We start from the raw sequence: 26505 nt of genomic DNA, 5'->3' as shown, positions 1-26505 counted from the left end.
AGGTTCAGATAATAGTTAGCTTTTTAAAAAAAAAAAAAATAAATGAAGTATTTTTACATTAAGGTTATGTACATTGTTTTTGAAACATGCTATTGCACATTTTAGCCATTTGCCTGGAATGCTCTTCACCTCAAACTTTTTCAGAATTGAGATTCTGCAACTAATTGCTTTTTTACAATGGTATCTTTGTCTCTTTTAGACAAACATTTCTGGAGGGCAGCAACCATAGTGTTTAGCACAGTGTGCATCACATGGTTGATGCAAATTAAATGTCAAATAAATGAATTAATTTGAATCCCACTAATTTGTAGCTTGGCAAATTGAGTTTTACTGAGAAGGAAAGATTAACCAAATAAATTCCTTTAGGATGCATTTCTTTATTAATTGGAAGAATAAACTCTTCTACTATTTTTTGGTAATTCAGAGCCTCATTTACATGTATGCTTTGTTCTGGTTCTTTACTAGGCAGCATCTAATGTCTCTGTAGTTTGACTACTGTTTGAACCATATCAAGGTGCAGTAAGCTGGGGAAGTCTTTTGCTTCTACCCGATTTTCTATTAAAAAAGAAAAAAAAAGTCATCGTTAATAAAATGTACTTCACTTCATGAGAAATGACTGATCATTCTTTTTTTAAAAAATATGTTTTTACTGATTTTCAGAAAGAGAGGAAGGGACAGGCAGAGAGAAACATCAAGATCGATAGACTGCCTCCTGCACGCCCCATACTGGGGATCCAGCCCGAAACCCGGCCATGTGCCCTGACCGGAAATCAAACCCGTGACCTCTTAGTACATTGGTTAATGCTCAACCATTCAGCCACATAGGCGGGGCTGATAATTCTTTTTTCACTATCTTATTCTGTGCTTGAATCCTAAATAAGTGTCTTCCCAAATTTCATCTTTGCTTATAAATATTAAATATTTAATTCTTTATTTTAAAGGGTGGAGCTATTGTCCATTATTAGGATAGTTATTTTTTGATGTATGAAATCTGAAACTTAGAGGTGATGGGAATTTCCCCCATCATATTCCCTCCTTCCCTCTTCCCTTTGTCAGGTAGCATCTGACAGTCTGTATATTGATCCATTATTTACCTTGGAAGTAGGGAGCTATTATAAATGAATTGAATTCCTTCTACAGAAGGAGTCATGTTTTCATTTATTTGGAAGTGTTTAAAAAGCATTTCTTTCTGTAAGGATGACAACACAAAAATTTGTATTATGAATGTAATATTAATTTGGAAGACTTTTAAATATATAATGTCTTCCTTGTTACCCATAGTGATTTTCTGCAACAATTTTTATGTAAAAAGAAGAAACTGGCTTTGTGCTCCATACATTGGAGCTTTGTGCTGTGTGTTCATTGCTCTTGGTTGCTGGTAGTGCTGCTTCTGATGGCATGTTTCTGTTGTAGTCGGCGAGGCTCTGGCCTGGGCAAAAGAGGAGCAGCTGAAGCTCGTCGACAGGAGAAAATGGCAGATCCTGAGAGCAACCAGGAGACAGTAAATTCTTCAGCTGCACGGACAGATGAAACCCCTCAAGGAGCTGCAGGTAGTGGCACTTCTTAGCCCTAAAATGCTTTATGTATCTTACAGGTTTATTTAGAGATAAATTACCACATATAATGAAAGAGAGGGGACAGAAGTATACTAGATGTTTATTTTTAAACTAGAAGCCTGGTGCATGGATGGGGTCCCTCGGCCTGGCTGGCGATCGGGGTCAATCAGGGCTGTCTCGCCCAGTCCCTATGGGTCTGGGCGGCCGGGGGGAGGGACCATGGGAGGTTGGCCAGATGTGGGAGGTTGGTTGTGGGAGCACACTAACCACCAGGGGTTAGCTCCTGTGTTGAACATCTGACTATGGTGGTCAGTGCGTATCATAGTGACTGGTTGACCGGTCATTTGGTCAACTGGTCGTAATGGTCACTTACACTTTTATATATACAGATGAACTTTTTGTCCTGTTTTGTTTCACTTTATAGGTTTGGTTTCATGATAAGTTGGATTTGTTGTTGTTTAATTTTTTCCCAAATCCAAATTTGTACTAATTATATTCAGAAGGGAGTAAGTCTCTTTCTGCTTTAGTTTCTTCTTATATTAATGACCACATATAATAGTTGCCCATTAATTGTCTGAAAAAATTTAAATTCATTATAAAACTGTAAGGATATGGCTTAATTTGCTTCAATTTCAATTTAGAATGTTGAAATTCCTAAAAAATAATAAGTATTCAGTTTGAATCTAAGCAACTTCAAGAATACTGTTTACATTTTCATGGGCTTTTTTTCATTTTTAAATGTATTTTTTATTGTTGATAGTACTACATATTTCCTGTTTTTTATGGGCTTCTTATTTTTATTTTTGATATCTTAGCTTAGCAAAAGTTAAGCCACCCCCATCCTTCAGCTTTAAATATGTATTCTTTACCAATACCAAAAGAAGGCTAATACTTCCCTGGCTAATGGTGTTAACATGTTTTAAAATGTTGCTTGTCATTAATATTTCTCACTAGCATTAAGAGGTAATTTAAAATGTTGCAATTCATCATTATAAAGGTATGGATATGAGGTCATTAAATCAGGATGATAACACATTGGTTTAAGCATATACTTACTTTTGAACAAAGCCCTTTCATATACTATCCTAATCTATAAAAACCCTGGGTCATAACGTCCGGTAACGACCAAGGCTCGACCAACTGCGATGCCCCAAAACTGACTGCTGAGGGGGCTGCGAATCAGGGCTAGAGAGAAGCCTGAAGAGAGAAGCAGGGACTGATCCGTTGCCTCTGTGGCAGCCTTTTATCAGGACTTGCCTCTCTCTTTCGCTCCCAGTCTGGCCAGCAGCCACGCCTCCATTTCTCTCCAGGACTCCACCGGGGCTGCTGATCAGCCCCACCTTTCTGATCAGGCCCCATTGCTAGGCCCAGAGACACTGACTGGCATAGAAACCGACCTACCAGAACCAAATCTGGGTGAAGTGTGAGGAAACCAATGGCTGCCTAGGAGGCGGAGCTTTTGATGCTGACTGGCATAGAAACTGACCAATCAGAATCAAATCTGGGTCAACTGTGAGGAGCCGATGGCTGCCTAGGAGGCGGAGCTTTTGACACTGTGTGGCATAGAAACTGACCAATCGGAACCAAATTGGCCAGCAGAGGAGGGCATTTGGGGGCAACCAGGCCAGCAAGGGGAGGGCAGTTAGGGACTAGATCAGGCCGGCAGGCGAGGGCACTTGGGGGTGAGATCAGGCCGGCAGGGGAGGGCAATTGTGGGTAATCAGGCAGGCAGGCATAGCTAGTTAGGGGTAATCAGGCAGACAGGCAGAGGGGTTAGGGGCAATCAGGCAGGCAGGCAGAGGCAATTAGGGGGGCCATCAGGCAGGCAGGCAGGTGAGTGGTTAGGAGCCAGTGGTCCCATATTGCAAGAGGGATGTCCCCAGGGTTCCCTGATTGGAGAGGGTTCTGGCTGGGCTGAGGGAACCCCTCCTCCGTGCATGAATTTCGTGCACTGGGCCATTAGTCTATATATATAAAAAGCCAGGGTCCGTAACATCCAAAACAACCAAATGGATGACTGAACACCGGAAGTCAGCACTGACTGCCACCACTGTAGGCGTGGCGACCCAGCACTGACTGCCAAGGAGATCGCACGCCGATCAGGCCTGTAGAGAGGCCTGGAGAGAGAAGCAGGGTCTGATCCGTAGCCTCCGTGGCAGCTGCTGACCAGCCCCGCCTCTCTGATCAGGCCCGGAGATAGGCCCAGAGACACTGACTGGCATAGAAACTGACCAGTCAGAACCAAATCTGGGTGAACTGCGAGGAGCCAATGGCTGCCTAGGAGCTGGAGCTTTTGACGCTGACTGGCATAGAATCCGATCAGTCAGAACCTAATCTGGGTGAGCTGCAAAGGCAGAACCTAAGATGGGGGGTGAAGAGGTGTTTTAAGGACAACAGCTGTTTGGTGTAAGGTGTAAGAAAGCAGTTCAATTTTTTAATGACTGGTTTGGCAGTATAGTGCATATGGCTGGCTATCAGTCCAGATATAGGGATTATGTATTTTTGCCTGCCAAGAGCATCTCCTCATGCTGAAAAAGGCTTCCCCCACCCCATTTAAGCAATCCTATCCTATATAATCTATACTAATAAAAGGGTAATAGGCTAATTAGACTGGGTCGACTGGCCATCTTCCGGATGTCTGACTTCCTTCTGGACAAAGCCATGGTGGTGGGGGCTGAGGCAGAGGCAGTTAGGGGTGATCAGGCCGGCAGGGGAGGGCAGTTGGGAGCGAGATCAGGCTAGCAGGGGAGGGCATTTGAGGATGAGATCACGCCGGCAGGGGAGGGCAGTTGGGGACAAGATCAGGCTGGCAGGGGAGGGCAGTTAGGGGCAATCAGGCAGGCAGGTGAGTGGCCCAGATTGTGAGAGGGATGTCCGATTGGAGAGGGTGCAGTCTGGGCTGAGGGATCCCCCTCCCCCCGTGCACGAATTTTGTTGTTTAATATTAGAATATGTGCTAGTTGATGGTTGTTTTTTTAATGCCTGTGGTTAATCACATGTCCTCATTTGCCAGGAAGGTTCTGGTTTGCCCACTACTTATCCATGTTTTTTGCCTTTTGTTCTCAGCTTTCTGTCCAGCTTAACATTTTTACCACTGATCTTTCCTGGTTATATATGATAAATTACTGGGTGAACTGACAACCTTGCTTTTGATAGGAGGGGACTTTTTCCTGTACCTTTTTCTCAAATAGATTTCCTGAAGAATTAAATGGTAGATTTAGGGAAAATAATCCATTTTATATGCAACTCATTTAAGCTTTTTATGATACACAGCCTATCCTTCCCAGTGTTTTAATGTTTATTTCAAATCTGAACCTGGAAGTGAGGCAATTCCCATATGGATGACAGAAATGGAGCTGCTGAGTGTGTTGTTAAAGTGGACTCATTACAGTAATAATAGCTAACAGTTATGTTGTGTACACTCTATTGTAGACACAGTATTAAGCACTTTATATATATTTTCATTGAATATTCTAAACAACGTGCTGAGGTGTGAGTGTTGTTACCCTCATTTTATAAAGGAGGCAAACTTTAAGCATATAATGGTTAAGCTTGCCCTGAGTTACAAACTAGGATGTGTGACTCTCAAATCCAGATCTTAGAAAAGAAGTGCATATTTATAATGGCTGTGGCATTCTGCACCTTACGGTATAAGAGGTTGTTCAATTCACATGGATATAACTGTGCAATGGTGGGGTGGTGTGTAAAATGTTGTTCCATAGTATATTTACCTAAGAGGATAAAAGCTTCAAGGGATTAGGTTCTTAAGCCTGCCCTCGTAAACACTTGCCTGTGTTTTCATTGTCACTCATATTTGAAATCACAGTGTGATTTAGGTATTTTTCCAAGTTTATATAAAAGATGCATGTGGCATGTTCACTGGTATTAGAACAGTACTAGCGTCAGTACAGTTCGGAGGCTAGATCCCTGGTAGATCCTACAGGAATTTTGCCAGCACACTATAGTAGTCCTGAAGAAAAAGGTGAATTACTTATTAGCTTAATATTGAGTTGTTCTGAGTAATGTGCTTTTAAAAATTTTTTATTTTTTAATTTCAGGTGTACTACCATGTAATGTGCTTTAGTTTCTTAGTGTGTAAAACCCTCTAAGTTAGAGTATAAATCAATGATTCTAACTCAGCATCTTTCGGCAAGTATCCATTCTCAGACAGCTCTTATACAGTTGGTACAAGACTCCCTTCATTTGAAGCATTTATTTTGAATCCTCGCCTAAGGACATGCTGAGAGAGAGTAAGGGAGAGAGATTTCTGTATTGCTCAGACTGGGGTTTGAGCACACAACCTGGGCATGTGCCCTGACCAGGAATCGAACCTCGAACTCCTGGTTCATATAGGTCGAAGCTCAACCACTGAGCCACGCCTGCAGGGCACTTCTTTTTATTTTTTTTTAAGATAAACCAAATGTAATGAGTTTAAATATTCCTCTTTTAACCCTTGCCTTTTTTTCTCCCCTTTGAAGCCTCTAGTTCTGTTGCAGGGGCTGTGGGCATGACCACTTCTGGGGAGAGTGAATCAGATGACTCTGAGATGGGACGATTACAAGGTAAAGACAGTTTTTAGCTTATAAGAAACCATTATTATGGGCTGTCTATACTGCTGTTCTTTGTTGAAATTAATTGAGATAAGTTTTTTTAAACATAATCTAGCAATGCATGTACCTCAAAAAAAGCTCTTTATTTAGTGGTGATTTGATGATTTGGAATTCGAAAATGATTTCCTGGCTCCTCATTTTATCTGTTTAACTAGACAAAATCTTGTATTTATTTTGAATATTTAAAATTTTTCTTCATTATGTTTGCATGTGTAGCTGGTAATAAATTAAGATTATGAAAGTGGGTAGCTGTTTTTTTAAAATTTTTATTGATATCGGAGAGGGAGAGAGAGATAGAAACATCCATGATGAGATAGAATCATTGATCGGCTGCCTCCTGCACACCCCTACTGGGGATTGAGCCCACATCCCAGGCATATGCCCTTGACCAGAATTGAACCCAGGATCCTTCAGTCTGCAGGCCAATGCTCTATCCACTGAGCCAAATTGTCTAGGGCAGGGGTAGCTTAATATATTGTTCTTTGGTACCTAGTAACACAACACATTCAGTATGCTACTTTTTTGCCATGATCTTTTTTATTATTTGTCACCTCTTTCCAAACAAATGTAAAGTGTGTACATAAACTCTAACTATTTTAATGGTGTTAGTGCTTTTTATAAAGCAGCTTTATATATATGCTCTTTACAAGTGGATGCGTATATGTTTTTATCATCTTGAGATAGCTGATTTCCAGTGTGAGGCTTATAAGAAACATTTATAAATCAGTTTCAGATTGCTTTTAAGTTTCTGAAGGAACTTACAACAATCTCTCTTTGACTGGAACCCTCATGAACACAGGTTTCTTATTTTTTTGGAACTGATAAAAATAATGACCAATATCAGAGGAAGAACAGCGCAAGAGTGTTTACCATACAATTTCTTCAAAATAAATATTTACTTTTGAGTTTTTCTTTGACCATTCTCACTGTTTCTGCTGGCATACTGATATTTAATATCGCCATAAAACCTTAAGATGCCTTGGAGTAACAGATATTAATATAATTAATATGAGAGTGGTCTTGAACGTTTAATGTAGCTTCTCTTAAAGTTCATCATGGAAGGTAACATTGTCCAAATCAGTTATGTGAGGTGAATCAGTTGCTTCAAATTTTTATATAGGATTAGTTGCATCAATTAACTCAACTACTCCTGCCTCTTTCTCTTTAGCTCTGTTAGAGGCCAGGGGTCTTCCACCACACCTGTTTGGCCCTCTTGGTCCTCGGATGTCACAACTTTTCCACAGAACAATTGGAAGTGGAGCTAGTAAGTAAATACTTGTAAATTCGTTCTCCTCCCTCACCCCCCCCCCCCATCAATCCTTTAATAATTAGTTGAGTGCTGTTTTTATTGCTTACCTCTTGATGTAAGGAAGTTTTTATGAACTTCAACATGTTTTAAAAATAGAGCTTTTGTACATTTTTTTTAAACATAGAAACTCTAAGATTTTTTCTTCTATACTTTTGATTACTGAATTGGAATCATTAGAAAACCAAAATTTATAGCAAGATTGACTCTTCGTTTTGTTTTTTTAATATATTTTTATTGATTTCAGAGAGGAAGGGTAAGAGAGAGATAGAAACATCAATGATGAGAGTCATTGATTGGCTGCCTCCTGCACCCCCCACACTGAGGGACCCAGCTTGCAACCCGGACTTATGCCCTGTCTGGGAATCGAACTGTGACCTCCTGGTCATTAGGTTGATGTTCAACTACTGAGCTACGCCAGCCAGGCTGACTCTTTATTTGAGTTATAGAAGAGTAAAGAATCTCAGATGATTACATTGATTATTACAGCATTTGATGGCATGATTTGCATCTATTTAAATCTTGAGGGTTTTTTTTACATTATAATAAATTTAACCCATAAGACAGTTGTAATATAAGCCTTGGAGGAAAGATTTCTCAGCACAATTACCAGTCACAGTCACTGGTCTCATTTAATCAAATTAATGTATTATAATCCAGAGATCTTATCATGTATGGTACGACAATGTCGATTTTTGAAGTCTCAATTTGTAACTCAGAATAACTTATGCATAATTACGAATCCAGTTAAGTTTTTATGGTATAGAACAGTGGTCGGCAAACTGCGGCTCGCGAGCCACATGCTGCTCGTGAGCCGCGGTTTGCCACTCTGTTGACTGATGAGTTTGCCGACCACTGGGGTAGGGACTCAATCACAAGGAACAACAACAGCCTGTAATTATTGGAATCGAGAGTCTAGGTCAGTGGTCGGCAAACTCATTAGTCAACAGTGCGGCAAATCGCGGCTCGCGAGCCACATGTGGCTCACGAGCCGCAGTTTGCCGACCACTGGTATAGAATACTATCTTTAGCTTTCTTTAAATATATGTTTTTAATTAATTGATTTCAGAGAGGAAGGGAGAGGGAGAGATAGATAGAAACATCAATGATGAGAGAGAATCATTTCTCGGCTGCTTCCTATACACCCCACACGGGATCCAGCCCACAACCTGGGCATATTCCCTGACCAAGAATCAAATCATGACCTCCTAGTTCATAGATTATTGCTCAACCACTGAGCCATGCTGGCCAGGCTAAGGCTATTTTTCATAACTACCTTGCTTTCTGATGTGAGAAGTTTAGCTCTTTCCTCCACCACCTCCACCACACATCCCCATATACCCCCATACCTGAAATTAAACATTTCTTTAGAGAGCCCTGATTTTTTTATATGAAATCGTATTTGGAGCCCACAGTCTGGAGAGGCATATTCATTCATTGCTACTGGTTTGATCATTGTTACTAGACACTTTTAATGGACAAACCCAGTAAGTAGTTGCATTTTATTTTTTAAAATAAAAATTATGCCCGGCCAGTGTGGCTCAGTTTGTTGAACATCATCCCATGCACCAAGAGGTCGTTGGTTTGATTCTCTGTCAGGGCACATGCCCGGGTTTTGGACTTAGTCCCCAGTAGGGGTTGTGCAGGAGGCAATGATTGATGTTTCTCTCTCATCGATGTTTCTGTCTCTTTCTTCCTCTTCCTTTCTTTCTCTCTAAAAAGTCAATAAAAACTTTAAAAAAATAATAAATAAAAATTGAGTTCATGCTAATGCTGCCAATTCAAATTCAGGCCTACAGGGTTTTAATTTAACTTTATATTGCTATCTTCTTTCTCACATGCCAAAAGTTCCCGTTCCTAATGATAATGGCATGGTCACTTCTTTGCTTAATGTCCGTTTACTCTGTTTTCTCCTCCCACACAAATAACCTTTGTTAATTTAATGGCTTATTCTTCTGTTACTTACTTGAGAAATAAACAGATCCTTGTTAGATACTTGATACATACTGCCTTTCTTAGATAAAGGTGATAAACTTTGCATACCTTACCTTGCTTTTAATAACATATTTTGATGTCACTCTCCATAGTTGCATATGTAGATTGTAAGAGAAATAATTTTTTTTTTCTTTTGTAAAGCACCATGGTGCTACAGTTTACTTAGCCAGTTTCCTTTTGAATTGGCTAAATAATTCGGCTTATTTCCTATTTTTCTGTGTGTTATCTGTAGGATAGATTTCTGAAAGGGAGATTGCTGTGTAAAAACGTAAATGCATATAACATTTGGCAGATGTTGTAAATCACTCTCTTTTGGAGTTTTACTATTTTTGCATTCCTACCTGTCATGTATAAAAAATGTGGTGTCTTTTTTTTTTTTTTTGCTTTTGCTAACTTGTTAATTATATATCCTTATATACTTCTTTTAGTAGTTACCCTAGAGATTATAATGCATATCCTTGGTTTATATAGCCTACCATATATAGCCTATCATATACAAACAGTTTAAGAAGCTTACAGAAATTTAACTCTTTACTTCCTGCAATCCCTAATGCTATTGTTTCAACTTGTTTTACGTATACAGGTGTTGTAAACACAGCAAGACATCATTGTTATTTTAGAACATCCATATTCTTTTATGTTTGTCAACATATATGCCATTTTAATTCCTTCCTGCATTTTTTTTTCTTCTAGGGTTAGTTTCCCTTTAGCCTGAATAATTTTTTTTTCCTTGTAGTGAATGATTACTAGTAATAATTTCTCTTTGCATTTGTTTGGATTTCTCAAAGATATTTTCCCCAGTTGTAAAAAACTTCAGCACTTGTAATGTCATCTGGTTTCTGTTTCAGTCTTACTGTTGCCCTTCCAAGGCAATCTTTTTTTCCTCTGACTTTTAAGACTTGCTTTTTCAAAATGTAATTAATTTTTAGTAGTTTGACTATGTTAGGACTATGTGATAGTGCTTTTCATTTTCATTTGCTTGGATTTCACTTAACCTTTGAGTCTGTGAGTTGATATCTTTCATCAGTTTTGGAAAATTCTTTGCCATCATCTCATCAAATATTTTTCCTATCTCACTCTCTTCAAATATTATCCTTCATTCCTTCCAGGAGCATCAAAATCATACATATATTCAAACTTGGACTCACTCAACATGTCTCTTGACTCCATTTTATTTTTGTTTTTATGAGAATTTTTTTACCCATTTTGAAACTTTCTGTTGGCCAGATTTCAAATTGACCATTTCTTTTTTTCTGCTGTCTTTAATCTTCTTGGAAACCTATCAGTGAGTTTTAAATTTTTTATATTATGTTTTTCAGTTTTAAAAAGTTAAATGATTTTTATTATAGAATCTAATTATGTTACTCATTTTACCTGTCTTATATTTTCTGTAAAAGGCCAGATAGTAAATATATTGGCCTTTGTAGACCATAGAGTCTCTGTTGCAACTCTTCAGCTCTGGCACTGTGGCATGAAAGCAGACACAGACAATATGTAAACAGATTTTCATGGCTCTATTCCAGTACAACTTTATTTATGGATGCTGAAATTCATATTCATTTAATTTCACATGTCACAAAATGCATAAATCATTTTTAGTTCATAAGCTTTACAAAAACAAGCAGGAAGTAGGATATGGCTCTTTATGGAAAATACTAGAGGCCCAGTGCACGAAATTCGTGCATGGGAGGGGTGTCCCTCAGCCCGGCCTGTACCCTCTCCAATCTGGAACCCCTTGGGGGATGTCTGACCGCCAGTTTAGGCCCGAACCCTGTGGGATCGGGCCTAAACTGGCGGTCAGACATCCCTCTGGGATCGGGCCTAAACTGGCGGTCAGACATCCCTCTCACAATCCAGGACTGCTGGATCCTAACTGCTCGCCTGCCTGCCTTCCTGCCTGATTGCCCCTAACCACTCCTGCTTGCCAGCCTGATTGCCCCCTAACTGCTCCCTGCCGACCTGATTGACACCTAACTGCTCCCCTTCTGGCCCAATCACCCCCAACTGCCTTCCCCTGCTGGCCTGATTTCCCCCTGCTGGCCTGGTTGCCCCCAACTGCCCTCCCCTGCAGGCCTGGTTCCACCCAACTGTCCTCCCCTGCTGGCCTGGTCACCCCCAACTGCCCTCTCCTGCAGGCCTGGTTGCCCCAACTGCCCTCCTCTGCCAACCCGGTCACCCCTAACTGCACTCCCCTGCAGGCCTGATTGCCCCCAACTGCCCTCCCCTGCAGGCCTGGTCCCCCCAGCTGTCCTCCCCTGCCGGCCATCTTGTGGCCACATGGGGGCGGCCATCTTGTGTGTTGGAGTGATGGTCTATTTGCATATTACCTCTTTATTATATAGGATTTGCCAACCAACTCTTGATCTGTGATAATGGTTCCAAAGTGTGGTCCATAGACTCCTGTGTGGTTCCTGAGACTCTTTTTTTTTTTTTTAAATATATTTTATTGATTTTTTACAGAGAGGAAGGGAGAGGGATAGAGAGTTAGAAACATCGATGAGAGAGAAACATCGATCAGCTGCCTCCTGCACACCCCCCACTGGGGACGTGCCCGCAACCAAGGCACATGCCCTTGACCGGAATCGAACCTGGGACCCTTGAGTCTGCAGGCTGACGCTCTATCCACTGAGCCAAACCAGTTTTGGCTGTTCCTGAGACTCTTACATTTATTTGTAATTTTCAGCTACAGTTGACATTCTGTATTATATTAGTTTCAGGTGTACAGCATAGTGGTTATATACATTTATGTAACTTGCAAAGTGATTCTCCTGATTAGTCTTGGCATCCACCTGACACCATATGTAGTTAATATGAAATTATCGACTATATTCCCTAAGCGCTGTACTTTATATACCTGGAACTATTTTGTAACTGCCAATTTGTACTTCTTAATCTATTGACCTTCTTTACCCAGCCTCTCAACCTCCTTACCACCTAGCAACCATCAGTTTGTTTTCTATCTAAGAGTTTATTTCTGCTTTCTTCATTTTGTTTTTTGGATTCCACATAAAAATGAAATCATATGGTATTTATCTTTCTCTGACTTATTTCACTTAGCATAATATCCTCTGGGGGATATTGATGATGATTTCGATCATGCCAAAATGATCTATGTCCTTAGAATTGTTAACCTCAGTGTTTATAAGCTATCCAATGGCATACATGTCGATTTGTGTGGTTTTTTTTCAGATAGTTGTGCTTATTAGGGCATACTTTATATGAACTATTTCATTCTTTAAAAATGAGTCTAGGTGCAACTGAGGATTTTTTGTTTTCACTAGTTACATTCCCTCCTTTTTTTCCTTCCACATTATTTCAACACAAAAATTAGCCTGCTCTAACTAGCACTGATATTATTTAGTTAGAAAATATTAAAGATGGTATTCCTTTGAAGTTGACTTTCTTGCAATATATTTTTAGATGGACTCTTAATTATGGTAAATGTAGGAAGGCAGTGATATTTATTAGTCACAGTCTTAAATAATATAGAAAACAAATCTTGCAAGGATCATCTGTGTCTCTTTGAGAGGTTTATGCCTTCCTAAAAACCTTTGGTTTTCATATGAATTCCACATTCATTGACATTTTCCAAACATATTTCAATTCATTTTAATACTTAATGATAGGGGAGTGAAAAAAATCCAGTACAAAAAGAATAAGCTGACAAGGTATAAGAAGAGAAAGGGCTTGAAAGTAACAGGTATAAATTTGGTCATCATTGATTAAATTAACCATAATTATAAGAAGGAGGGTGTTCACAAAAATTTGAAACATATTTGGAGACTATTTTTGAGTTTCTTGTTCAGCTTTTTGACAGCTCATCTCCCTTTGAGTCTTAGCATTTTTCAATTGTTTAGACAGTGGAATCGAGCCTTTAAAGTAGTTCTCTAAACTACTCTGATAGCATCTGCAAATGAAATGAGAGGAAGTGAAAAAAGTCCTTCATTTGCTGTTTTTTTTGTTTTTAGGAAATACTTTCTTGTTCTTTCCATTTTCTTTTGTTAGATGCATTGTTTTGTTGTCTTTATTTTCTTGCTCTTTCACTGTTAATTCGATTCCATTCTCATGCAGATATTTAGAGAAATATGATATTTTCTTTGAAGCCTGGACATTATTATTTAGCAGGCTTTTATTATTGCAGAAAATGTTTGCTCACTATTTCATACATATATACATATATGTCCCCAAAAAAATGTATACATACTTTAACAGCTGATAGTTCAACTTTGAAAATGAAATGTATTTTTAATAAATATCACCTTTATAATTACTCAAAGTGTGTGTATAAATTTTTTGGGTCACCCTATATATAGTTAAAAGCAGATATGTTAACTGTAACAATTTATATTCGTCATATGGATATTTTTTATTTTAGCCATTAAAAATATAATCAGCTTCTCATTTAAATAGGTAAATATTAAGGCAGAAATATATACATAACTGAGAAATCACTTTAAAGCGTAGTAAATTCAACCATTTTAATTGTCTTGAATTACCAGCAGCTTGTCTTAACCCTGATATAGACCCAGTCTTCATTTGGGAGGCAAAGAAGATAAGCGGCCAGCTACCATGTAGAGTCACATTTTTACCTAGTAATAATTTTCTTAAATGTTTAAAAATATTTTTTTTCTCTGTGAAGGTTCTAAGGCCCAGCAGCTTCTGCAAGGACTGCAAGCAAGTGATGAAAGCCAGCAACTCCAGGCAGTTATTGAAATGTGTCAATTATTGGTCATGGGAAATGAGGAGACACTGGGAGGGTTTCCTGTCAAGAGTGTTGTTCCAGCTTTGGTAAGATAGAGTTTTCCCCTTGTTTTACCTCAGTTGTCCTCTATGCTTCCTGTATTTTACTGAAAGTATGATTATTGTCATTATGAATTTTAAAACACAACAGAATTAAGAGTTAGTGGAGTGTGGCTTAGTGCTTTTATTTCATGCTTACAGATACTGTGAGTGATTGCTAATGATGATTAGTAAATTTTCTTGATAATTAAACGACTACCTTTAAATTGTTGGCCTCTTGACGTATTATGCCAAAATTTACATGCTTTCTTTTATATCCCTGTGATACATGAGGCAGTAACAAGCAGCTCACTTGTGGATTGTCTTTGTGGGCCATACAGGTTTTACGTTTGATGATTGTGTGCATGGCAGAGCCCTCAAGCCAGAACACCACATAGATCCTTCTAGCTTAGAAAGTTTTTTTGTTAAGCAAAACCAAAAGAAAAAGAAAAACCCAAAACAAAACAATACCCACTATAGAAAAACATTTTTAAAAATGTTTTAATAATTTTTCAACACAATTATGAGTTGATATTTAGATTTATTAAAATTAATTGCTTAAACTTTTTTATTTTTTAATTGCTTAAGCTTTTAGTGAAACAGGAAGGAATAGTCTCTTGAGCATAATGTCTTTTAAATAGTAGCTTGGTAAATTTTCATAGTCAAAGATTAAAGACGTTGCCTATAATTTAAATCTGAATAAAGAACTAACAAAGACTAAAATGAACATCATGAAAACATCCATAGCATATTGGAAGTTAAAAATATGTAAGTTTTTTAAAAAATATCTAATAACGTTGACAAACATGAAATTATGATTGATATATCAGATTGTTCCATTTGGTTACATTATCAAATTATGGGTAAAGGTGAGTGTTAAGGAGAGAGCTGAATGAAGACCAGTCAAATCTAAGGTGACATGGTCTTTTTTTTTCTTTTTCTTTTTTCCCCCCTATTCTTAATTGTTGGGATGACTGGGCTCTGGCCGGAGCTGATAAAGATTAAATTAATTTTTTCTCCTGTTGCCAATCAGATCTTTGGATAATGAAAGCTAACACTTAACTCTTACCAGTTCCCCTCTAATAAAGCTTTGCCTGTTGATTCCTGAATATTTTAAGACAACAGTATTATTAGCCTTTGTACTTTTTTTGACATTTGGCCTATGCTAATTTTCATTCTCAAATTACAGATTTCTTTAGTAGGTGGCTTCTGTTTCCCAAATTTAACTTTCTTGTTTTGTTGGTGTTGTTCATTAAAAAATATATAGCAACAAAGAACTAAGTTTACCTTTTACTGTCTACTGTTAAAAATGCAGTTTTTGTTAGTTAAATAAAGAAGCTATAAAATCTAGGCAGAAATGTTGACACAGTTAACTTCACGTAATTTGTTAGCTCTTGATTAAAGTGCTTACATGAGTCAGCTCATGCAATTAAGAATGATTATTATTAATGAGTTGTCCAGATTTATCTTTTATCACAATTGAATATTGTGAATATATATTTATATATTGTGAATATTGTGTGTGTGTACCTGTGTGTGTGTGTGTGTGTGCGCGCGCGCGCACGCGTACATACACATTATCATGCACTTGTGAGGAAGAGAATAAATCTATAGTAATTCTCGCCAAACATGGTCATTGCACCTTAAGTATTGGAGAATTTATTACTTTTTCTGTTAATGTGACAGCCTTTTTAAATTTAGAGCGTTTTAAGTGACTGATTGATTGTAGGTGAAGTGAAACATAGAGTGCTGATAATCCTGAAATGTAGTGTGTGCCTTTTAACAAAAAGTTATCAGAACCTCTGCTGTATGTATATATATATTCTGTGCCCAGTGTAATTCAGATCTGAAAAGTCACTCTTATTAAATGATTATTGTATTAGAATATGTGATGTCTGTTATTATAGTTATGTATGTATTTGAAGGGTACTTTATAGTTTAAATTTAGTACATTTAAGACTTTCTATTGAACTAGATGACAGTGAATGATCTGTTTGCCCAAGTAGGAAATTTTTTTTTTTGTAGCTTTGGCTGCTTCAGGAGAATAAGAGTATATGCCCCTAGCAGTTTTGCATTCCCTCCTTTGAAAAATGTGGTTGAAATCTCCTTAAGGTCTTTTCCACAAGAGAGACTAAAATAAAAATCAGATATTTAGACTCCTTCATGCATTTGTAGAATAAACATACTAATTTATGTTTTAATTAGTGCATAGTTTCTGGTAATGATCAATATTGTGTTTAAACTCTAGAGTTTAAGCTATGGTCCGGAATTTGTCCTGACAATTTTTATTTAACAAATGTCATGGATCAAGCCAGCAACCCGGGGCATGTGCCCTTACCAGGAATTAAACCGTGACCTCCTGGGTCATAGGTTGATGCTCACCACTGAGCCACACCAGCTGGTCTGCATGCTAGTTTTTAACTTGATATTATTTTTATATGGTAAAAAGTCTTGAGTAATACTTTTCCATTTCAGTTGAAGTGTAGAGGAAGCAATACGTCCTCTAGGACTTTTCTCTAAGAATATAGCTTCTAATACTTTGTCATAATCTTTCAACAGATAACATTATTGCAGATGGAGCATAATTTTGATATTGTAAGTATGTCCTGAATTTTTAAAATATAAATACTTCAAATTTTGTATTTTGAGATGGTTGTTTTTGTTTGTTTTATTTAGTAAAAAATGCCTTCTTGTTTTTAAGATGAACCATGCTTGTCGAGCCTTAACATACATGATGGAAGCCCTTCCTCGATCATCTGCTGTTGTCGTAGATGCAATTCCTGTCTTTTTAGAAAAGGTAATCCTACTTTTGCCCAATTTGTTCAAAAGCAGGGGTAGAGGAATCAAGTTGAGGACTCATGACTTCTGAATTCTAAGGTAGTACATCACATTGTGAGGCCATATTTTGTATTCATTATCTAACTGAAATATATTTTTTTAGCTAAGATTCCAGAAAAGTATTTCAGAGCAGTATTTTCAAGTTGATATTAATAAAATGTCATAAAATCAACTAAGGTTTATAATTTTATATAATAAAAGGGTAATATGCAAATGGACCAAACGGCAGAATGACCAGTTGCTATGATGTGCAATGACCACCAGGGGGCAGATGCTCAATGCAGGAGCTGCCCCCTGGTGGTCAGTGCGCTCCCACAGGGGGAGTGCCGCTCAGCCAGAAGCCAGGCTCAGGGCTGGCAAGCACAGCAGCAGTGGCAGGAGCCTAAGCCATCAGTCAGACATCCCCCAAGGGCTCCCAGACTGTGAGAGGGCACAGGCTGGGCTGAGGGACACCCCCCCTCCCAGTGCACGAATGCCGTGCACCAGGCCTCTAGTTTTTAATAATGACAATTACTACATTAAAATCTTTCAGAGAGGAACTTAAGCAGTTGATAAAAACTAATTTTATTATTTCTAGAAAACATCTCAGTGAGGTTATAGCTATTTATAACCTCATTTTACAGCTGAAAAGGCTGAAATAGACAAACTACCTTGCTCAGGGTCATAAAATGAGTCAGTGGAGAAAGGGAATATTTTTTCATATGTGGTAGGTTGTGGTTTTGGTCCATGTCAAGGATCTTTTCCTTTTCAATGCATGATAAAATTACATTCTGATAACTTTGGATATGAATAAATTTTAAAATTAAAGTTATGTATTTGGATATAGTTTATTGTCAATATAAAACATTTTTCAGTCTCTTAAGACAGCAAAGTTGTTGGAAATTGTTTTGGCTGTATGTTGTAGCTTAAGCTGGTTTCCTATGATGGGTTTCACATTAGAAGCAGTATAGATTGATAGAAATTAGAGAAAATACTGTGGTTAAGTGACTAGAAATAATTTGAATGATACCTTAGGTTACCTATTTTTTATGTTCCCAGCTGCAAGTAATTCAGTGTATCGATGTGGCAGAGCAGGCCTTGACCGCCTTGGAGATGTTATCACGTAGACACAGTAAAGCCATTCTACAAGCGGTAAGTGTGTTACCAAAGCACTATATTTCATTTAATGTTGGATTTTACACTCAACATTTGTGGCAGCTCCTAGATCACAATCTCTGTAAGATACACGTGGTGTTTCTAAAGAGGTGTGCAAGACTTATTTAGTAGGCTTTTTAAATTACTCATAAAGAGTATTTCTTCATTTTAACAGTTTTCTATATTTTAGGGTGGTTTGGCAGACTGCTTGCTGTATCTAGAGTTCTTCAGTATAAATGCCCAAAGAAATGCACTAGCAATTGCAGCCAATTGCTGCCAGAGCATCACGCCGGATGAATTTCATTTTGTGGCAGATTCCCTCCCATTGCTTACCCAAAGGCTAACCCACCAGGTAAAATAGAACCTACTTTATGTGTCAGAAACATTTTTATTACATTTTTTAAATGTCAATTTTAACTGGGTTTTAAATCTATCAACTGGATGTATAAATATGAAATGTTGTCTGATCTGTGATTTTTCCTGTGTTACCCAGTTCACTTACCATATTAAGTATTTTATGAATATTGGTAGATTTATGCAAATGAACAGTATTTAATATGTTTAATATCTTCAACTATTTTACTTTAAGGGATGCATTTGTTATTTTAGCAAAAGTTGAGTGTTTACTCTGTGATATGATCAGAATTTCCTTTTGGAAAGATGACTCTTTCCTGAAAGGCATTGGAGACAAGACTGGGGGGACAAGATTAGGATAGAGACTAGACATAGCCTGAAAGGAAATGAAATGGAAAATGTAGACTGAGGCTGTCTGGGGAGAAGAGCAGGAGCAGTTATTTAGCAGATAGAACCAATGGACCTGATGATGCAGTATGAGAAGCAAGGCTTACAGAGGCTGTGGTGGAGGAAAGATCATGAGTTAACTTTCAACTCAAGGTTGTAGAGAAATTGTATTTCCTTTTAATATAAATGTTTTAAAGTATAATTGCTAAAATAATGATTATTGGATCACTCTGGAGTGCTTTTCTTCTAAGGTGATCAAGACTCAAGTAGTACCATTCATTTCTTTATTTTTAAAAACTTACTAGGCTGAGATAACCTTTATGGGGGCTAGAAATATGTTCTTTAGGTAGCTGTGATTTCAGTGTCTTATTTTGGAAGTAGGCATGACAATCAGAGAAGTTAAAAAGTTGGCCGCTATTGAGCACTTTTTTTAGATTTAAGTAGTGACAGTGAAGTAGGTGTAGGGCTTTTGTAATACCAGAATTCTCTAATTTTTGCACAAGTAAGCTTATTTATCACATTGGAAGCCCATTTATTAGGAAAAACAAGTTCTTTCACACTTGTCATTAAATTCCTTTTGTTCTTATGTCACTTATTTAAGATGTTTTCTCAATAAAGCCACTCTAATAGTATTTCCTGATTGTTTTTAACGTGAATATAATCTATAACAAGTTTTTCACATTATCAATAAACCTCTGGTTCACACACATTTTTAATTATTTTCAACTTTTTAGTGTATGCATGTTTTAAATATTTCTACTGGGAATGCTTTTTAGGATGGTAGGGTTTTTTTTATTATAATTGTTTAGATATTAAAATTACAGAAGTACACTATGGAGTTTTGGGTAATAAAGGTTTATCCATATGTGATGCACAGATGATCTGACCCTTGTCCTCTTCCTCAGCCTCCCACAAATAAAAACACAAATGAATTAAAGAAATGAAATAAAATAAAACTACAAAAGTATAAAAGTTGTTCCTCCTTTTCTTTATATTTGCTTTTATCTATTGGGGCCTTAATGGAGGAGAGAGTTTCTATCAGTTTGATTCTCTTTACTTTGAAATCATATTATTGGTTGTACTTTGCTTAGGCTCTTTGCATTTTCAAAGCTCACATTTAATTCAGCCAGCTTTAAAGAGTTTTGGGTTAGGTAGAAGATAAGGTAGTGATGCATGGCAGTGAAAATGTTTTATATTAATAAACTTTATTTTCCTTTATTAAAAATTAGGACAAAAAGTCAGTAGAAAGTACTTGCCTTTGTTTTGCACGTCTAGTGGACAATTTCCAACATGAAGAGGTGAGCATTTAGTTCTTGGTGTTACTTTCATGAAGTCATTGCATTGCTAAATCACAATATAACAATTTTTTTTTTTCTTATGTTTGAAGAATTTACTCCAGCAGGTTGCCTCCAAAGATCTGCTCACAAATGTTCAACAGCTGTTGGTTGTAACTCCACCAATTTTAAGTTCTGGGATGTTCATAATGGTGGTTCGCATGTTTTCTCTGATGTGTTCCAACTGTCCAACTTTAGCCGTTCAACTTATGAAGCAAAGTAAGTGGTATTTTATTCTACTTTAAACAGGAGAAGTGGCTTTAAAAAAAAAAAAAATCTAATAAGTAAAGTCAAGCAAGTAAAAGATTGCTGTCATATGGACTGTATAGTAAAGGAAGAAAAATATTAATGTCTAATAAATTATGTTAAGACAGTGTATCAATGCTTCCTACATATGATTTTTAAAGTATATAATATAATGAAAATTTTTCCTTGTGATCCCAGGGCTTAGGATCTATACAATATCAATTATGTAATATTAATTAGATTTTCTAGCAGTTCATCTGATGACAGAACGCTTTTTTTCTCCCTGAAAAAATTGCAAGTTATACAGATGAATGTCACTGATCCTTGTTACTTTAGTATTTCTGAGCCCTTCCCATCCCCACTCAGTATGTAGGAAATAAAGTTTTATTGCACTGCTATTGCAATTTGCTCTCACTTTTTTAACCCTTAGATTTTACAAGTTAATGTGTGGAGACAACAGAATTTAAAAAATATATTAAATTTTGCTAGTAGAGTACTGGTCACATTTCTATGAAACACCTATAGTTGTGGGTAACTTCATATTTGTAGTTCTTATCTCTGAGGGTGTTACCTTGGGAGATAGGAGTGATATCCTATATAATAAAAGCCTAGGTAGTGTCGTGCGACGGCCGCCGCGATGTCGTCACAAGATGGCCCCCACCAGATGGCCAACAGGGGAGGGCAGTTGTGAGCGATCAGGCCGGCAGGGGAGGGCAGTTGGGGGGCAAACCAGCCTGCAGGGGAGGGCAGTTGGGGGCGATCAGGCCAGCAGGGGAGCAGTTAGGCGTCAGTCATGCTGGCAGGGGAGCGGTTAAGGGGCGATCAGGCTGGCAGGCAGGCGAGTGGTTAGGAGCCAGCAGTCTCCAGATTGTGAGAGGGATGTCCCGAATTTCGTGCACCAGGCCTCTAGTTCACTAATAAAAGAGCCTTTGATCTCACTGCCTCAGATAGACTGTTGAGTTGTAAAATTTACTAAGTAGTATAATTTAAACTGCTTTCTGATGGGAAACTCAGTTTTATTTTTAGTTTCATGACTTGTGAATTAGTGTAAGTAGTGTTGCTGGGTGATTTATTGATAATATTCCTCTTAAATCATTGAGACATCCCCAAGCTTGGTATTCCAGGAACACTGTTTTTCTTGTGCCATGAACAAAGTGCTCTCTGCCTAGATAAGATAAGTCTGGGAAAGGTTTAAATAGCTCCTTTATTGTGTGCTTATTAAAATCCCTAGGAGTTCTTTGAATTTTTTACCTAGCCTACCATTTTCTGAAGTTTTTAGTACAGATTATCTCTTGTTACCATTTATCTCTTGTTACTATGGGGCACAGCATTTCTCTAAATACTGGTTTGGGAAATTGCTGCCTGACTTTTGTTTGTTTAAACATAGATTTTTTTTTTTAATACGATGAATATTTTCACCTCTTTTGCATACTTCAGGAAGTTTGCCACACCTTCATAATATAGGGGATTCTAAATATATTTTCTTTCTACTACAATAATACAATGAAAACATGAATCTGATCTTTTATAAAGAAGTAAATAATCCTGTGTGACATTGCCATGTATTCAGATTTCTTTGGGAAGTTGGCAAAACGACTTTTTCAAGAAATGTTTAAACATTTTATTTACAATTTGTGAAATTTCTATGAGGCAGAGATTACCTCTCTGCCCAAATCAGTGGTGAATACTTTCATTGACAACAGATCTTACTGATTACTGGCAAAATATTTCACTGAAATGTTTATATATATTTTGTCCTGTATGTAGTATGTTTACAAACACACACATCACAAACAACAAAGAGCCAGCCTGTTTTAAGGTTGTTGCTGTTAGAGTGACTAAACCCTGTGGAGGCTGAGAACTCTCTACTCACACTGTCTATCAGACTGGCTCATGCAAATTCTTCCATAAAATGGTGTCTTCTGGGAATGGAAATCTGTGGTAGATGATAATTTTAATGATTTTGCCCTTTGGTGGCATGCTTAATGTGTCTTTCCTGATCACAAAATATGGTAAGATTCAGATGCTTTTAATTGCTTTCTTTTATCCTGTTGGCCACACATTTTCAGTTTATTTGAATTGAAGACAAGAACGAAATACTTAAATTGAGGGTTAAAACACATTGAGTGTACTTTTGTATAAAGCACTGTGTTCCTCAAAGAAAGTAATAAAAAATTCCTAAAGTTTCTGGGTGGATTTGTGATTAGGTGGCCAGCTGGAAGATTAGAACTCAAACTGAAGTCCTCAGAAAGAAATTGTTAAAATTTTTAGAAAATTTTCTTAAGTATTTATTACACCTCATTTGGATCTTTTACTTTAACTTGAGTATATTGCTCAAGAAGAAAATAATTTCTCCCTTCTAGAGAATGATTGCCTTTTAAAGTAGGTAATATTATCTAATGAACAAAATAAACAAAATAGAAACAGATTCATAGATACAGGGAACAGACTGACAGCTGTCAGAGGGGAGGGGGCTTAGTGGACTAGGTGAAATAGGTGGGGGAAATCATAGGCACAAACAACAAAATGGTGCTTACTAGAGGGAAAAGGGGGTGGGGGAGGTAAAAGTGGCTTAAAAGGGTGATAAATGGTGACAGAAAGATGATTTGACTTGGGATGGTGAACACACAAAGCAATATACAGATGATGCATTATAGAATTGTACACTTGAAACCTATATAATTTTATTAACCTGTGTAAGTAACTTCAATAAAAAATAAAGTAGGTAATATAACTAGTTTCACAGGCTTTTGTTTTTTGTTGTTGGTTTTACAGACATCGCAGAAACACTTCACTTCCTCCTGTGTGGTGCCTCCAACGGAAGTTGTCAGGAGCAGATTGATCTTGTTCCACGCAGTCCTCAAGAACTCTATGAACTGACATCTCTGATTTGGTAAAGATCGAGCTAATGATTACTGTGCTTTATAAGAGGGTGTTTTACTTTAGAGGCCTGACCTTTACTAATATTTGAGAAGCTATTAAAATAATTGCACTTTTTTCCCCCAGTGAACTTATGCCATGTTTACCAAAAGAAGGCATTTTTGCAGTTGATACCATGCTGAAGAAGGGAAATGCTCAGAACACAGATGGTGCGATATGGCAGTGGCGTGACGACCGGGGCCTTTGGCATCCCTATAACAGGATTGACAGCCGGATCATTGAGGTAGTAGTTTCATTGTACTGTTTAAATGTGTCTATTTTGGTGGAGAGAGGGTGTAGGGATGGAGTGGGGAGGGTGAATGTATGTGCTTAAACATTATCAATTTTGAATTAACTCAAGATTTTCTCATTTTGTCTCCTGAGAACAAGGTCCTCATTTCTGTTCAGGTCAGAAAACATGATGTTGTAGTCCTGCTTCTGCTGCTAACTACCTGATTGACTTGGAGCAAGTAATTTAAGTTCTTTGTTCCATAGTTTCCTCATTTCTGAAAGGAAACATGTGAGGAGTTAGGCTATATATTTCGAAAAGTCCATTTTACCTTCTATCCAAAAGAAATCTCTCAAAAGCAGAGATTCACATAAAAATAGATGTTTCTCAATATTTTAAGAGTAAAAATGTGGAAACAAACTTAAATATCTACCTCTAGGTGGTGAATGGTTAATAAATTCTGACACATGCATACGTTCATATATAATCCATACATTAATGGGATAAATTTTATGGCATAATATGGGATATAAGTGAAAACAATATTCAGAATTATGTAACTTTTTGGGAAATCAGCAAAATAAGAGAAAAGAGGAATAATAATATATACATAGGAAAGGAAAAAAAACAAACTATAGAAGATTTTTTTTTGTGAGGTCTTATGTGGGATTTTATTCTTATTTTCATACTTCCATATTATGTTTGCACTGAAATATTTCAAAAATTTCTCAGGTCAGGAAAAATTTGCCCTCATTTAGGAAGTGTTGATAACTGCATTATTTGAGATGCCATGCATCACATATTGTCAATATGTGATTCCTTTAAGTGTCAATATATTTCTAATTTCAAACTGACATTTCAATTTTTAGAACATCACCCTTAAGCAAACACTCTTTAAAGATGTCTTCCACCAGTTTCTAAAAAAGGATACTTTTAAAACTTGGAAACCAATAACATATTACAAAGTCAGAAGTTCTTATAAAAATATCTAATTTCAGAGTTAGCTTTTAAGAGGAAGTTAAGTATGACTGACTGCTCTTTTATGCATTGTTAGCCTTAGTGTATAAGGAGATCATGTTCTCTAATTCTAAGCATTCTTCTTTTTAGCATTTTTCCAGTAATTGCATTTTCACTGTTAACTTTCTATCTTGTATTTCCTAAGTGTCTTGCCTTCCATTCAACATAGAAATTCCATAGTTTGAACTGCTATAAGAATGAATGTTTTGTTATTTATTAGGCTGTCTAAAATCAAGCAGACAGTGTGAATCAGACTGTCTTATTCTACAAATGTACTATAATACCTGCAACTCCTAGGGATCAGGATTACTCTGTTAGTTCGAGTTGTGTCTCAGAGAATCATTTAAATGGAAAGTCTTATTTACCTAAGGATAATTTTATAGAATCATTTTGTTTAAAGTAGGATTTCAGTGGGTTAAGAATTTATGATGTAAATAACTTTATAACCTAAGAATTAGATACTAAGATTTATGGATAACACATTTTTTTCTATCAGCAATGTTTTAGGAGCCTTCTTAATATAAATGGTGTCTTCATGTCAGTGATTCTACATGACTGGATCTTTCATCAAGATTTTTATCTGTTTTTATGTCTTGGGGAACCTGATAGGGCTGTGGTGTATATTTATGTTTAATTGAGAATGATTTTAATTAATGAGTTTTGTCATATCCACACTATTAAATTTTCCATATTCTGTTACTTCACCATCTAAAACTTGATTAAATAAAAATGTAAGTTAGCATTTATGGAGGGTCCCCACTGTGTCTTAAGTTAATGAAGTTCTCCATGGTTATATTCAAGGTTTCTCTCTCTTTGCTCTCAGGCAGCCCATCAGGTCGGTGAGGATGAGATAAGCTTGTCCACTCTGGGACGAGTTTATACTATTGATTTTAATTCTATGCAGCAAATCAATGAGGACACGGGAACAGCACGTGCCATTCAGAGAAAACCTAACCCCTTAGCCAATACTAACACTAGTAAGTGCCTTTATTAAACTTAAGTAATTAATTTGTTGTTGTTTTTATCATGTGCTTCACTTGACAGATAAGCTAGTATTTCTTAACTAGTATCTTCCCTGTGATCTTTTTACTTATGTGATTTGCAGTCTCTCAGGCTCTGATCAGAATTGTCCTGTGTAGGTTTTCTTTGTGTGTGTTGTTTTGATTTTATCTGATTCTATTTCCCTATTCTACCTTTAGATCCACCCACACCCATCAGTTTAGTTCTTTCCAATCTTTGGTTCTATACATTTCCACCAAAATTCTCTTTTTAACAAGTGAAGAATAGACAACTCTGATCCTCCCCTCTCTTCCCCCCCCCCCCCCAGATTTCTGACATTTATTCCTCTCAAGGATTTAGTCCATTGTTTTTAAAGCACTAGCTTAGAGTGCAGAGGTTCAGCAAACTTTTTCTAAAAACAGCCAGATAGTAAATATTTTAAACTTTGCAGACTGTATAGTCCCTGTACTCAACACTGCTATTGTAGCTCTAAAATAGCATATGTAGTTATATTAGCAAATCTACATGTTTGTGTTCCAGTAAAATTTTATTTACAAAAATAGGTGATGGGCAAGAGTGGGTCTTTGGACCATTCTTTGCCAACCCCTGGTCTTGAGCTTACTTTTCATCAGTTACCTTTTATCTACACCTTATTCCCTCTAAGCAAAGTGACAGATTACCTTGTTTTTCTGTATATTCTAACTAAATCTTCACTATTTATTTCTCACCGGTGTCTCAGTTATTTTATGCTGAAATAATCCCAGTATTTTGTTGAACGTACTTAGTGAAATAATAGGCATAG

The 26505-nt window shown here is 37.1% G+C and overlaps 1 protein-coding gene across 21 annotated transcripts in view; it reads left to right on the top strand.

Moving 5' to 3' along the window:
• The window catches only part of TRIP12 (thyroid hormone receptor interactor 12), a 147522-nt gene that overhangs the window by 77827 nt on the left and 43190 nt on the right, over nt 1–26505 (top strand). For 9 of the 21 annotated variants that reach the window (XM_080670663.1, XM_080670659.1, XM_080670657.1 and 6 more), the window contains 13 exons: nt 1414–1550; nt 6035–6118; nt 7335–7430; nt 14107–14255; nt 16806–16841; nt 16948–17043; nt 18123–18215; nt 18409–18570; nt 20189–20257; nt 20347–20512; nt 23315–23432; nt 23546–23702; nt 25528–25681. In XM_080670663.1, coding sequence (XP_080526789.1) covers nt 1414–1550; nt 6035–6118; nt 7335–7430; nt 14107–14255; nt 16806–16841; nt 16948–17043; nt 18123–18215; nt 18409–18570; nt 20189–20257; nt 20347–20512; nt 23315–23432; nt 23546–23702; nt 25528–25681 — 1517 coding nt within the window. Of the gene's footprint in view, nt 1–1413; nt 1551–6034; nt 6119–7334; nt 7431–14106; nt 14256–16805; nt 16842–16947; nt 17044–18122; nt 18216–18408; nt 18571–20188; nt 20258–20346; nt 20513–23314; nt 23433–23545; nt 23706–25527; nt 25682–26505 lie in introns of all 21 variants that reach the window. The other 12 variants (XM_080670664.1, XM_080670656.1, XM_080670654.1 and 9 more) reach the window with 2 other exon arrangements.

This window comes from Plecotus auritus, assembly GCF_963455305.1.
Source record: "Plecotus auritus genome assembly, chromosome: 5".
Lineage (NCBI taxonomy): Eukaryota > Metazoa > Chordata > Mammalia > Chiroptera > Vespertilionidae > Plecotus > Plecotus auritus.
This window is presented reverse-complemented; position numbering and strand designations above follow the sequence as displayed.